A 14,727-nucleotide genomic window follows, 5' to 3' on the forward strand; every position below is an offset into this window, starting at 1 on the left:
ATGGACATCATTGACATTGATGTGACTTCATTAATTTTATTTCAGGGAGAATCTGATTTCTTCAGATGATCTATTGGATTGGCTTAGACCTTTCTGTGGCAATGATTCTTTGCCAGTGAAGCCTCGTATTAAAGTGCTGCAGATCTTGGAGCAAGCCTTTCACCTCAGTGATGAGGACAGCAAACTCCTTGTGCTCTTCAGAACGCAGGCTGTTCTCAGAGCCTGTTGGCCTAAGATTCAGGTAGGCAATATCATGTTGTGGTGGCTGCCATTTAAAAACCCAATGATGGTAGAGATCATCCACTGGATTTTTAAAAATATATGTAAAGGACAAGAACTTAAGAAATATCTCTGGCCTTGATGGAACAATTTGTGAATGCTGAGAATAATGTCTGAATGTGCTTTATTTTTATGGGTTATTTGCCAGGTATTGTTTCTTTTGGCCTTTTAATTGAGCAATGTGTTTCAATAAAAAACAAAATTAGAAACAAATCTGAAGCTGGGGCTACTTTAGTCATTACCAATTTCAGGGTGAATATATACACCCTTGAAACTGTTTTCTCCCATATAAACCTCTCTGAAAGATGAGATCCTTCTCTGGGCGCCCCCATCTTCAGAGCTTAGGCTACAAGATCAAGTGTCTTCCCGGGGCCAGGCTGACAAAGTATGGTCAGAACCAGCCCTCTGTGATGAGGCATGGCTATAGAACATTTTTCCAGTGCATATTTTTCTGGGACAGTTACTGCTATCTTCTGGCTAATTCTGTCCTCTTTGTTCCACATTTGAACAGCAATTAGTATAGATCAATTTTAAATTGCTGCTTATCCTGCTTTTTATACCTATCCTTATAGTATTGGTTATCTTATTGATAGGATTTTTGTGACTTTAAATAAAACTTGTAAGCCATTGCAAAGGTCTTTGTGGTTTGAAAGGTGGCCCAAATAAATAAAAATAATAATAAAATACCCTGTAGCTCATAGATTCCGCTCAGATCTGCACACTTTCTGGTTTCACAGAATATACACATTAGAAGAGAGAAAAGGAAAAAGAATGGCCTTGTGCTTCATCTTTTTGTACTTCCTGTTTAGTTTCTGAAATGGAAATTCACAGACATTTCCCAAAACTTGAACTTTTGAATAGTGATTTTCAACCTGTGGGGTGAGGTCCCTCTTAGAGTGAGAGCATGAGGCACTTGAATGGATTGTGATGTTCCAGGGAGAGATAAGATTCTGAAAGAGCAGTGCCTTTGTCAACTGATAACCCATTAAAATGAACGGAATGTTCTCTGGCAGTGTATCCTTTGAGATCCACACTGGATTTGTGGGAGCCAACCACACCCTTCTAGGTCTCTCATCCCAGTCTGGCTTCTCAGAAAAAGTTGCTCCCTTGTTAAGTTGCCAAGTGCCTGGCTTTGCAGGAGGTTGAGGTATTTTCTGCTCTATTCCTGCCCTATTGCCAATGTAGTAGTACTACTGCAATCTACACATCCTAGCAGGTTGTACGCCTGCTGTGAAATTATTTCTGTACATTTACTTGTGAAACAGATTATTAGGGTGGGAAGGGGGAGCTCAAAATGTTTTAGTGAACCTAAGCTAGAGCTCATTTCTTCCAGTTTCTCTGTAATGTCTAAAGCCATACTGTTTGGGAGGGCCTTCCAAACTCGTTCCTTCCCCCGCCCACCCCACATGTAGTCTATTTTGATATAGAATATAGAGATTATGGTGTTCTCTCACATTATTCAGCTGTAGGATAAAAGCATATAACCATGTTTTTATGTTTATCAAAGTAATGTGTATCAGTTGCTCTGCTGAGATATTCAACTGCCGGGTATAGAATGTGATCAAAATGAATTATTATGAGGTTTGTATAAATAGTTTTAAAAGAATACTATCTTGGAAATAAAAGCATGGGCATTATATTTGTTAAACTAGAAGGATGGAAATGTTTAATGCCCATAATTCCAAAAATGACCATAACAAAAGCAAATATAGTATAATCGTTGAGCCCTGGTATGAAAACTGCACCAGAACGGAATCAGAAGAATTCTCCTTTTACTGATCTTTTTGAGATCTGCTTAAAAAAAAAAAAAAAAAAACTCTCATGCTTTAAAAAAAGCAGGGGGACCCTCTTTCATGAAATCTGGAGTTAAACAAACAGTGACAGAGTGGGTATTTTCTGTTTTAGCACTGCAACCATTGTAACTCAAATAGGAAAAGGAAGTATTATTTAATTACATGCTAGTTATCTACCGTATTTTACGGACTATAAGACGCTACGGACTATAAGACGCACCTTAATTTTAATCCTGTTTTTCAGAGTTTTAACATATTGAACTGTTAAAACATATAAGACGCTCCTGAATTTTGGCGGATATTTTTCGAGGAAAAAAGTGAGTCTTATAGTCCATAAAATACAGTACTAAAAAATTTAAAAGAATTATTTTATCCCATTCTTTACCCTATTTTGGCATGCCTTGTTAACAGTATACGCATCACACAACCCGCCAAATTTCCTACCCGCACCTAAAGGGATTCAGGTAATGCCAATAAGAGATGTGGATTCTTATTGTACAAAGATAATTTTAATGATATTGCAATGTTCAATTACCAGAAAGTATGTGAAAGCCACCCTTGGTGTGTCTAAGTAATCCTCTTAGTCAGGCTTTGCATACATCAAAGTGGGACTTAATATTTAATTATGCTTTAGGTGCCATAAGTTAGTGGTCCCACAAATCAATGTACTGCTGGGAAACAGGCCAGCTTGTGCAAAATTAAAAATGTACTTTATTGAGGCAGTCACCTATTCACAGCGGGAAGTGCAGAAATTCCCAGTTCTCTAATGATTAGTTAACAAAATTAAAAATTCAGATGTCCTCATTTTTCAAAGACCTGAGAGACATTTATTCTCATTCCATTGACATTCTGCTAGAGAACTGGCGGCCATTGGGGTGGTGGTTAACTAATGACACAGAGGATGAGGTGTGTTGTTGTTAATCCCCTTAATACATTTTATCTGAGCTCCTCAGGTTCTATAATTTTCTAGTTAACTGGAGCATTAAAAATGTGCCTCCAAGTGCTGACATTTTCCTTAAATGGAAAAGCACCCAATTTTGAGGATATTTTAAATAAATATAGATGAGCAGTTTTTTCTTCATATATCTGACTGGGTATAATGGGTAATTTTCTGCCATTAGGGCAGTTGTGCACTGCATTTCCTTGGCCTCTTGGTTTGATACTTTTAAGCTTGCAATTGGACATGTAGGTAGCATTCTGGGAAGGAACAAATGTAGGTGGCCTTCGTTATTTGTGAGGGTTCCATTCCCGCCAATTTCCATGGATAATGAAACCGCAGACAAAGAAAGCTTAACACTATGGAGATTGAGGGGTTAGATTCCTAAGCATACTGAAGTGTGCTGAAAATCACAAGAAAAAGCAGTGGGGAGCAGAAATAAGCACGGCAGCTTGCTCTTCCATCAATGCTCCCAAAACCTCCAGATCCTCCAATTTCTGTTCCTTTTAAAAGGGTTTTTTAAACAGAAAAGAGCCGCAAAATGCCTTGATACTACAAAATGGCAGCAGGAAATGACATCAAATGTCATTTCTGGCCACTCAAGAACTGTGGATCAACAAAAAGAACCCTATATCCACCCCGCAAATATAATCCTATTTCCATCCTGCGAATAAAGAAACTGGGTCCTTAAGACCCAACCATGGGTGACAGGACCGTGGGTAACGAGGGCCACCTTTACCACAAAGGACAGCAAGGCTGAACCAAAAGTGAGTCACTTCTCAGAGGCATTTTCAGTTGTATAAAAAAATATGCTCACACAGTCTTCTGGAAAGGTTTAGATAATTGTTTTGAAGCAGGTCAAGAGTGTTCGTCTATTCAGAGACCATTGCCCTTACTCTTAATTGACTTACTTTGTTTTCAGTGATGTCACCATGTAGCCTAATCTAATGGCATAGTTCTGAGATAGCATCCCACTCAATATATGATCTCTTGTATGATCCAAGAAGAAGTTCCACTACTTGGAGCGGGTGGGGTGGGGGGAGAATCAACATTAAAGTAAAGTAGTAAGGCAAATAGTGCACAGTGTTGGACTTTTTTCTGCCACCTGTTGCCATGCCCCAAGGCACTATTTCTGACTTAAAAATCAAAACAGGAAAAGACAGTCCAAAAGGAGAGCAACTCCACCAAAACTTGCTATAAATATAGGGTGTAACATTTCTTATATTTTAAAAGATTGAACCAGGAACATTCCCAAGGTGAATTGTTTTTAATCTAAAATAATTTTGCCCATTTGTATCTTCTTTCTTTTCATATAGTATCCAAGAATAATGCAAATTTCTAGTGACTTTTGTATTTTTATGTGCATCTGCCACAATCTTTATTTTGTCACTTTTTCTCTTGGGATAACTGATATTGGGAAGCCGGCAGCTTGGACTGTGTAATGGCCTGCAGCCTCTATTCTATTTGCAAACACATACACACACTAGGGATGTGCATGGAACTGTGGTGGGGATCTCCCTTTAAGAGCGGGGGGGTCAGGGATGTATCTAGGGTGGGGCAGGCAGGGCACGTGGCCCGGGGGCAATTTGAAGGGAGGGCGCCATTTTTTTTAATTATTTTTTTTTCAAAATGGCCACCAAAAGCAAAATGGCCACCGCACATTCTCGAATGGCCTCTGTGAGGCCCTAGGCCAGGCAGAGGCCATTTGAGCATGCATGGTGGCCATTTTGTTTTAATGGCCTATATATATATATATATATATATATATATATATATATATATATATATATATAATGGCCATATATATAATGGCCACTGCACATGCTCAAATGGTCCCTGTGAGGCCCTAGAGGCCAGCAGGGGGAGGGGAAACCTTTGCAGACTCCCCCATGGCCTTTAGGAAGCCCCCCGAAGGGGCTACAGGTAAAACATTTTTTTAAAAAAATTAATACAATGTAAGTCACTGTACACATATTTAGTTTGGCACTATGTACAGAGAATCAGGGCTTGTGAATACTGAGCTGAAGCTTATGAGCTTGGATTGTATTAATTTGCTTTTACTTTGCTTCTTGTGATAAGTGAGTTAAATGTGATGTCTTAATAATATGGCTATTAATGGTGAGTTTGTCTTTGAATCAGTATGAAATCTTTAGTATTAAGGCCCACTGGGAGTTTCTTGCTCTCTTTCTCTCATTTTAACTGTTTTTCTGAAATATTAGAATATATTCCGAGCAGTGACACAGTTTACTCTGCATATCCTTTAATTATTTTCAGAGTCTCTGGGAAAAGTCAAATTCTCCATTTATGTTTAAAACGTATGTAATAGTGATGCTATAATGCATAACAGAAAATTAGACAGGCACTTCTGTTTAGTTTTCCAAGTACACCTCCACATAGTATTTGGGTATTTCATGAGCCCCAGCATACTGAAATTGGTAGTTTTCCAGCATTATTTGGTCTAGCTACATCCACTGCTACATAGTTTTTGAAATGTTAAAAGATTAACGAGCTTGACTTGTATGTTTCAGCTGATATTATGGTAAAGTTATCTGAAAGATGGGTGTCAGATATTTGGACAGGGGGTGCAATTTCAGTGCTTGCCCTAGGCGCTATTTTCCCTAGATACACCTCTGGGGAGGGTGCACTTACCCCTCCTGCTGATTCCCCCCTGCCAGCCTCATTTTTTCTTAGCAGCCTATCGGGGCGGCAGCATACCTCCCTACTGCCCTGTTGCCCTCCTCTTCCAGATATGACTGGAAGAGGAGGGCAACGGGATGGCAGGGAGGTACGCTTCCACCCTGAGGGGCTGCTAAAAAACCTGATGCGGGGGGGGGGAATCAGCGGGAAGGGTGAATCAGCGGGAAGGGTAAGTGCACCCTCCCCCCGCTCTTAAAGGGAGACCCCGCCGCCTTCGAGCTGGCAGAACTGCCAGTTCTATAAACCAGTTCTGAGGCCCATAAAGAGCCTCCGAACTGGTTCTGTGCACATCCCTAACACACATACACACTTGCATGTGTGGAATTAAGTTTGTTGTATGAGTGCATCTGAACATATGGCATGCCCTGAATTACATTTTATAATTGTTTCATTAATTTCTTGTGATTCCTAACTTCACATACACACTGATGTCGTTGAGCTGTCTGATATCATTGAGCTGATGACTGAGCTGTCATTGAATTACCAGGAGAAAGATCTTGGGGTTGTGGTGCACAGCTCGTTGAAAGTGTCAACTTAGTGTGCAGTAGCTGTGAAAAAGGCAATATCCATGCTAGGGATCACTAGGAAAGGGATTGAAAATAAAAATGCTAATATTATAATGCTCTTTTACAAATCTATGGTGCATCCACCTTTGGAGTACAGGAGAACCTCTTTATTCGTAGGGGTTCTGTTCTGCAGGGGGATGGTGTAGATAGCGAATCTACAAATAATGGGGCATTATGGCAATGGGATTTGGGGGGTTAGGTTCCCAGACAGCAAAAATCGACCAAAAATGTCAGGTTTTACCCCATTTCCCCCCAAATGGCCCCTCAGAGTGCCCTACTGTCATTCATGATGCTGGAAATAGCCTGGAAATCTCGGTCTTTGCTTTGATTTTGAGCCATAAAATGGCTCCCGATCTCTCCGACAGTCAAAATGGTGGCCGGAAATGACCTCTTAGGTCATTTCGGGCCACTCCCAACTAGTGGATATGTGGGTTTAACCCCTTTCCCTCCATTTTCCCCACATATACCAAGGTCGGGTGCTAATTACCCGACCATGGATACGCAAAACCGCAAATGCTGGACCCACAATTAACAAGGTCTTCCTGTACTGCATATTGTTCTGGTTATTGTATCTTGGAACTGGAAAAGGTACAGAAGAGGGCAACCAAGATGATCTAAAAAGCATCTAGGTTTGGAAAAGAAGCAACTATGGGGAGATATGACAGAGGAGTTATAAAATTATGCTTGGAGTAGAGAGAGTGGACAGAGAGAATACTAGATTCTCACAATACTAGAACCAGAGGCATTCCCATCAAACTGAAGGCCTGAAAATTTAGGACCAACAATGGAAGGAAGTACTTTTTCACACAGCACATAATTAATTAATGGAATTCTCTGCCACAGAATGTGGTGATGTCCATTACCTTGGATGGCTTTGAAAGAGGCTTAGATAAATTCATGGAGGACAAGTCTATCAATGGCTACTAGTGTGGTGGCTATAAACCACCTCCAGCCCCAGAGGCAAGATGCCTTTAAATACCAGTTGCAGGGGAGCAAGAGAGAGGACATGCCCTCACCAAGAACCCTGTGGGCTTCTCAGAGGCATCTGGAGGGCCATTGTGTGAAACAGGATGCTAGACTAGATAGGTCTTGGGACTGATCCAGCAGGGCTGTTCTCATGTTCAGGCCTGTGCAACCTGAAACCACTGGGCTGAATGTAAACCTACCCAGCAGAGGGATAAATCTGATGTTGCTTCTTGCCTAAGACTGCAAAATCTGGCAGGCCATTATAAATGACTGGTGATTAGTTTCCAGTCTGAGTGTTAGCTATTCCATGATAAGTACAGAAGATCCATTGTGGGATTAAACATTATAAAGTTTTTAAAAAGAAAACTAGTATGGTCCGTTAACTAACAAACTTGTACACAGGTAGAAAAGAGTCTTCCAGCAAACTGTAACATTTGAACATAGGAACATAGGAAACTGCCATATACTGAGTCAGACCATTGGTCTATCTAGCTCAGTATTGTCTTCACAGACTGGCAGCGGCTTCTCCAAGGTTGCAGGCAGGAATCTCTCTCAGCCCTATCTTGGAGAAGCCAGGGAGGGAACTTGGAACCTTCTGCTCTTCCCAGAGCGGCTTCATCCCTTGAGGGGAATATCTTGCAGTGCTCACACATCAAGTCTCCCATTCATATGCAACCAGGGCAGACCCTGCTTAGCTATGGGGACAAGTCATGCTTGCTACCACAAGACCAGCTATCCTCTCGATGGCATTCAGGCAGTGATTCTTAAGTGACAATTTTGTCCCCCTATTTCCATCTGTGAACTATTGGGCAGTATATACCATTATTTTTCAGACATATTGCAGTGTTTCAAGTGTTGCATTTTATAGCATAAGCTTTTGTTGGAAAGTCAATTGAGGAACGCAGCACCAAGAACAGTTGGATTTCATCTTGTTCCGGGTGGCTGGGAGATTTTTCTGACAATGCCTCCACATTTGTATCCTTGGCTTTACAAATTATAGATCACTACAGAAAGTCTTGTGTGCCTTAGAACAAATAAAACCTTGGGAAATGTTTTACTGTTATCAGTTCTGCTGAGTCAGTGAGAGTAGTGTCTGTTTCATCAACCAAATAAAGAGCTGAAACTCTAACTACAAAATTTCCATTGTGCTTATTTTCAGATTAATTTTCCAGTACTGGACTGAGTGTTTCTTTTAGGAGAGCTTTTATCTGCAGACTTAACAGAGCAGGTGTCATTGCTGAATAAAAATGCAGTGCTCCAATAATATCAAAACATTTGCCTTTAAAATGCTGTGCTATCCAATAGTCACATAGATATCTCCATGTGTTGCATTGCCCTAACCAAAGCTGTGTGAGCAGCAGGTGCTCTGAATCTGCAAGTATGCAATGATTTTTTTCCTGGCTGAGGCTCCTGGAACAGGTTTAATTCCTCTCCACAGATCTTCTATTATCCAAGATATGAAATAGAAACCCGAGCTAAATAAAACTGAGCAAATAATTTACCCATACAGAGTTTCCCGTTGGTCAAGTTGGAATAATAATTTAACAATCAGTCCCTTCCATTTGAAATTAACCTCCTTTGGAGCAAGGAGTGTTTCCAACGATATGTGGTCATTGACACATGCATAATAATTGTCTATGCAGTGCAATAAAACCACAGCTGAAGACAGAAGAGTAATTGAATGAGTAGGATATTTCATTCCAGTCACATCTTTCATGTCACTTTTGCACAATATCGTAAGACAAAGCATATATTTAATTCGAGTTGTTTTTTGAGAGCCCTTCTGGTGTGAATAAATCTGAGTGTGGCATATTTTGCTAGAGCTTCACTGTGACTGAGAATGTATTGTAGCAATAAGGGGCTACTCTCAAATGTCTTCTTTGCAATTCTGTTTTTAATACTGTATTAATTCAAATTCGCATTGCAGTCAAGGACCTGAGAATATTTTTGCAATAGTGTACTTATTTTTATATGGTGCTGAATGTACTAACATGGATTTTGCTAGGATAGGACTAAATCTCCCATTGTTGTGAGGCTTGGGAGATAATCTTTTTCATTGGGCATTCAACAAATGCACATAGTTTATCTAAACGTCCAGTAATTGTGCAAAAAGAAAATGCTTGGTTTCTACCTGTCATATCCTGCAGCAATGTTGCATCTCCCTTCTCATTTCAATCCGTTCTCATGAAAGCTGGGGCTTCTAATAAACACATTTCTTTTTTAAAACAGTGTGTTTCACCACTTACACATGGATAGCTGTCATCTCCTGACTGTCACCACAGTTTTTGTATTGACTCCTACTGTATCATCTTCTTTACACTGAGCTGCATAATGGAGGGAGGGAGAGAATCTGATCACGCTTCAAATTATCAGGAAAGTTTGCTGTTGGTTCTTTAGTCATCACTTCCCCAGTAACTTTTTAGGAGGTATCATAATGAAGCATGTGCAGAAGGCAGTTCCCACAAAAGGACTTCTTTGTCCCCTCCTCCCAGCTGCCCTCTGTGACTCACAAAAATCCATTCTTGAGGGCTGAGGGATCCTCCAAAGGAGTTTGGCATGTGGCTCAGGAGGCTGCTGAGGGAGGGAGAAATTGGTGGAAACTGCCTCCTCTTTGTGCAAACAGAAGTGCCTTCCATTTCTGTACTACACCCATTAATGTCTTGGGTCTGTCCACAGTAATCAAGGCCTTCATTATGTTGCAGCTGGTCTGCTTTAACATGCTTTATATGGGCCTGCTTTTGAATACCCTTCAGAAATTTAAACTTATGCTGAACACAGCTGATTGAAGTCCTTGGAACTGATTGCACTAGTTCTTTGGCATGGTCATTGTCAATCACACCAATGGGTTTTTCACCTGCGTGAAAGCTGGTTCAGGATCTATTCAAAGCTCTAAGTCTTGCTTTTTGGCGGGAGCCCTGACCCCTCTGCAGTAATGCCACCTTTCTCCCTCAGTTATTTGTCCACCAACGTAAGAACAGGTCTTTGGTGAGGTACCTTTTCAAAGCTTTTTTAAAAACCAACCAAAAAAGGCTTTACTCTGCTATTCTTTCTTTAGCTTTCCTTATTTTTCTGCCTTTACTGTGTAGTATATTTTTTGCCTTTCGCCTTTTGCATTTTGATTTTTATTTCAGGCCTCCCACTCTCTCCACAACTCCTTGTGGAGTTTTTCTTTGGAGCGATTACATCTGACGCACTCTGGTGCTACAAGATTTCAAAGAAGCCCACAGACGTGCCTTCCTCTACTCAGCCTACACAACAGCCACAAAAGCCTGCCTCACCAGTCTTGGAGTCTTTGCTTCCTTTTCTATCTCAGGAAGAGATAATCAACATTTTAGAGGGATTGGGCTCACCAAGATGTGAGACATTGCCACCTCTTTCAGTACCAAGACTGAATCTGGGAACGAGCGGTTGTCGCAGACATTCCTCTATGGACCCAGCAGAGCATGTCAGTTGTAATCATGCCCAGCTTTGCAGGAACAGGTCACTGCTTCTGCTTCTTTGCTTGCAGGTCCATTGTCACCACCGCTGCTGTTTTGGGCTCAAGGGCTTAGTTGTCAATACCAAGTCTGATGTCAAAATAAATATTGCAGCAGACAGGGCAGGATGGACTCATGTCTCCTGTTGGCTTTTACCCTGGTGATTTGAGATTGGGCGGTCATGCACGGCAGAGAATGTTCTGCGATTCACATCCAGGGTCGCAATAACTATTGCAGACATGCTCAGTCACCAAATGGTGCTGTCCCACGAGTAGCAATTCCACCAACCATTCCTCCAGGAGGTGTTCAGGCACTGGGGTCACCCAGAAATCAACCTTTTTACTTCCAAAAACAACCAGCAGTGTCTCCTGTATTGCTCACGGGTAGGAGTAGGCAAGCGTCCTCTAGGTGACACCTTTGCTCTTCCTTGGAATATCCACTGCATGTACATTTTTCCTCCAATCCTGCTACTCCCCCATGTCCTCTGAAAGATACAGAGAGGAGGAGTGCAAGCAATCCTAATTGTTCCTTGGTGGCCAAGACGGCCCTGGTTCCCTTTCCTGCTCTCCGTGTCTTCAGGGGGCTGGAAGCACTTACCTCGATCAATCAGTCAATCTGCTCAGTACTTTATCTGGATGTATGGGCCCTTCACCTCACAACATTGGCTGATCCTTCCTCTGTGGCTTGTGAACTTCTTGATATCCTCCAGGCCACCAGGAAGCCTACAACACAATGCACTTATAACTTCAAGTGGAAACACTTTACAACCTTATGTAAACTACATAATCAGAACTCTGAGTCGCCTTCCACCTTGCTACTGCTCACCTACCTACTCGATAGAAGAAATCAGGACTGTCCATCTCTTCTCTCTGGGTCCACATGGTGGCCATTACATCAGTTCTCTCACTGTCATTGTGTTGGCTACCACCAGGGGTCTACCCGCACTCTGTGCATGCTCAGATATGCGCCAGAATGTAGAGGAGACTAGTTCTGCAGTCACCAAAACTTGAATTCTTTGTGTGGCTCATGGACAGACTGACATTTGAGAGAGAACCAGACCCAAGGCTATTGAAGAAATGTAAGCTTTATTGTAAGAAAATAGAAAGATATTGGAGCATCTGAGCAATACTACATACAGTGCTAAGCAACCAGAGTTCAAAGCACAATTCTAGCTTTCTAATGTTGGATGCGTGTAAGCTGTTATCTATCCTCACTGACCAAATTCTAAAACAACAGTTTCAGCTGAGAATAGAGGGAGAGAAGACAAATATAGATGAATACAGGGAAAGGAAAGGGGGAAGGCAGTGTAATACAGGCAGATGAAGGGAGGGACGCTGGGAATCAAGCAACTCAGACAAGCAGCTGCTGTTTATCAGTGACGGGAAGAGGGGAAGGATTTCAGGCCGAAAGAATCTCCATAAAGGCAAAGGAGCTGCATAATTACTCCGTCTAGGTTCAGCAAGCAGGCATGAAATTCTGGTTTGAGTCACTAAGGCTGGCAAGTGTCGGAAGCAGAGCTCTTGGATCTGGCCCGGATGACGGTGTCATAAGAGACTTGCTTCACATGCTGATTACATAGTGACGTGCCAAACAAGCCCTCTCTATGAGAACTGTTCTCTGTCAATACTCAAGCATTAGACAGACAGTCAGACAGGGTGGATTGCTTTCCTTACTGCTCTGCCATATGGTCTAAAGACAAACTCTCTTATAGGGTTCAGATTCATAGATCTGCCCCTATAGCTTTTAGATGGATTTTCCCATGCCTGTCAAATCTTGTACTGTAAACAATTTGTCTTAAGACTCGGCATACGTGCACTCCCAGTCACCCCACCCTTCACCTATGTGGGGCTCTTATCAATACAATTATGTCTCCAAAGAAACATGTAAATAACTTTGAGCAGGCACCTCAGTGCCTCTATCTGGGCCAAGGCAAGGAGGGGTATCAGGGAAAGAAGAAAATGAGGGGTGGGCACCACATGTGAACACTGGGTCATGGTTAAGTGGTCAGTATTTTTCCTCTGTCTTGCATTTCAATATATCTTAGCATTTCAGCAATATAGAAATATACCTTAGCCAGCACTATTACTATGGCACAGTAAGATTCAGACTGCTCCAGAGAGAGAGAGAGAAAAACCAATACTTTCAGCATTACAGTAGGATAACAAAAATTTGGCAAGAAATGTAAGATATTGTTCAAGGCACTTCGCAGTTATCTAAAGAAGAGTATGTCTAGTAATTTCCCCCCTTTCTCTGGGTAACTGGTTCACCTAATTTCCAGTCATGCCTCTAACCAAAGAGTCCCTTGTAGGAATCCCGGGGATTGGCACAGCCTTTATCTATCTATTTGGGGGGCCCTTGAAGGTAGGCCTCAATTGGACCCCCTGCGCCTTACGATCAGGGCGCTCACATTTCCATGACCCAACTATAAAACAATTCCTAAAAGGTTTAGCTCATACTTACCCAGATGCCCCACTGTTGGCACTGCCTTGGGACTTACCACTGGTGCTCTCCAGGCTGATGGGTAAGCCTATCGAGCCTATGGTGACGTGTGGCCTGGACCACCTATCTTGGAAAACCATTTTTCTGGTGGCCATTACATCAGCAAGGTGGGTCAGCGGACTGCAGCTGCTTCGACTGGACCCACCTTTCTTAGTTTTCCATCAGAATAAAGACCAGCTTCACTTGGACGTGTCCTTACTGAGGGTCGTGTCATCGTTTCATAGAACTGAAGACATTACATTGCCTGTCTTTTCCCCCAACCCTTCAGACTCAGGCAAGATGGCCCTACATACCTTGGATGTCAAAAGGGCACTAGCTTTTTATGTGGAGCGGACTGAATCCTTCCGCAAGACCAAACACCTGTTTGAAACCTATGGCAAGGATGCCCGGGGCGACTGCCTTTGCCACATATCCTTTCCCGTTGGATTGTACAAGCCATTACCCTTGCTTATGAGTTGGCTCACAAGTGTCTTCAGCATCTTGTACAGACTCATTCCACCAGAGCGCTAGCACCGTCAATTGTGTTTGACAGGAATCTCCCGCTCTCTGACATCTGTCAGGTGGTCACATGGGCAACACTGACCTCACTCATCCTCTAATATGCCCTGGATGTTAAGGCATGCCAGGATGCTGCTTTTGGCCAGGCCATATTTCAGTCCATTTTCCGATGACTGCATCCCACCATCAGGTACATGCGGTGCAGCTTGCAGTGCACCCATCGGTGCAATCGATGGAGCCCATGCTGAAGAACATCAGGTTGCTTACTTGTAACTGAAGTTCTTCTAGTGTTCATTTGTTGATTCACACACACACCCTACCTCCCCACTGCAATTTCATTTCAGATCAGCGGACATATTGAACAGAGGTAGGGTGGGTGTGGTGCTACTGCAGAGCAGTGGGTTTCCTGCCAAAAGGCAGGTCTTAGAGCTTTGAAGAGATCCTGAACCAGCTTCCACACAGGTGTGAAACCCATCAGTGTGAATTGACAGATAACCATTAGAATAACTTCCATAACAGGTAAGCAATCTGATGTTCTCCTTCAGCTGCACTGGTTATCAGCATCGACTCCTTCATTGCTTTCATTTCTAGAGCCATTATTGCTTGGTTTCCAGTAAAACAAACAAAACAGACAAAAAACCCCACTATGTTTAGCCAAAACCACCACCACCAACTATTGCCTAGGCTTTAAGATTTCTCCATGAAATCTCAGTTTTCTGGTATTTTTGAAGTCATGTTTGGCTTCAGTTTAATTAGTCTTATACATTTTCATATCTGTCTCATTTTGGTGACTTGTTCCTTATCTCATCTCCCCTCTGCTGCTTTTTGGAAGAGTTGTTTCTGGGAGAAAGAATCTCAGTTAAGCAGTCTTACAGTTGAGCGCCAAAATACTTGAATTTGTTTTAAAGATTTGTTGTTTTTAAAAACACTTCTTCAGTATGGCATGACAGTTTGAGGCTTTCTAAGCAGACTTGTAGGTATATTTCAAAGCATAAGATCTGAATATTTAATATTGC

At 42.1% G+C, this 14,727-nt stretch overlaps 1 protein-coding gene across 5 annotated transcripts in view; it reads left to right on the forward strand.

Annotated features, from left to right (window-relative positions):
* Positions 1-14,727, forward strand: part of NBAS (NBAS subunit of NRZ tethering complex) — a 304,433-nt gene that overhangs the window by 259,177 nt on the left and 30,529 nt on the right. For 4 of the 5 annotated variants that reach the window (XR_008313691.1, XM_053285448.1, XM_053285449.1 and 1 more), the window contains one exon: positions 46-241. Coding sequence is in view for 3 of the 5 variants with exons in the window: in XM_053285448.1 (XP_053141423.1) it covers positions 46-241 (196 nt within the window). In the remaining 2 variants the exon portion in view is untranslated. Of the gene's footprint in view, positions 1-45; positions 242-14,727 lie in introns of those variants that run through there. The other variant, XR_008313692.1, reaches the window with a different exon arrangement.

This window comes from Hemicordylus capensis, chromosome 1, assembly GCF_027244095.1.
Source record: "Hemicordylus capensis ecotype Gifberg chromosome 1, rHemCap1.1.pri, whole genome shotgun sequence".
NCBI lineage: Eukaryota > Metazoa > Chordata > Lepidosauria > Squamata > Cordylidae > Hemicordylus > Hemicordylus capensis.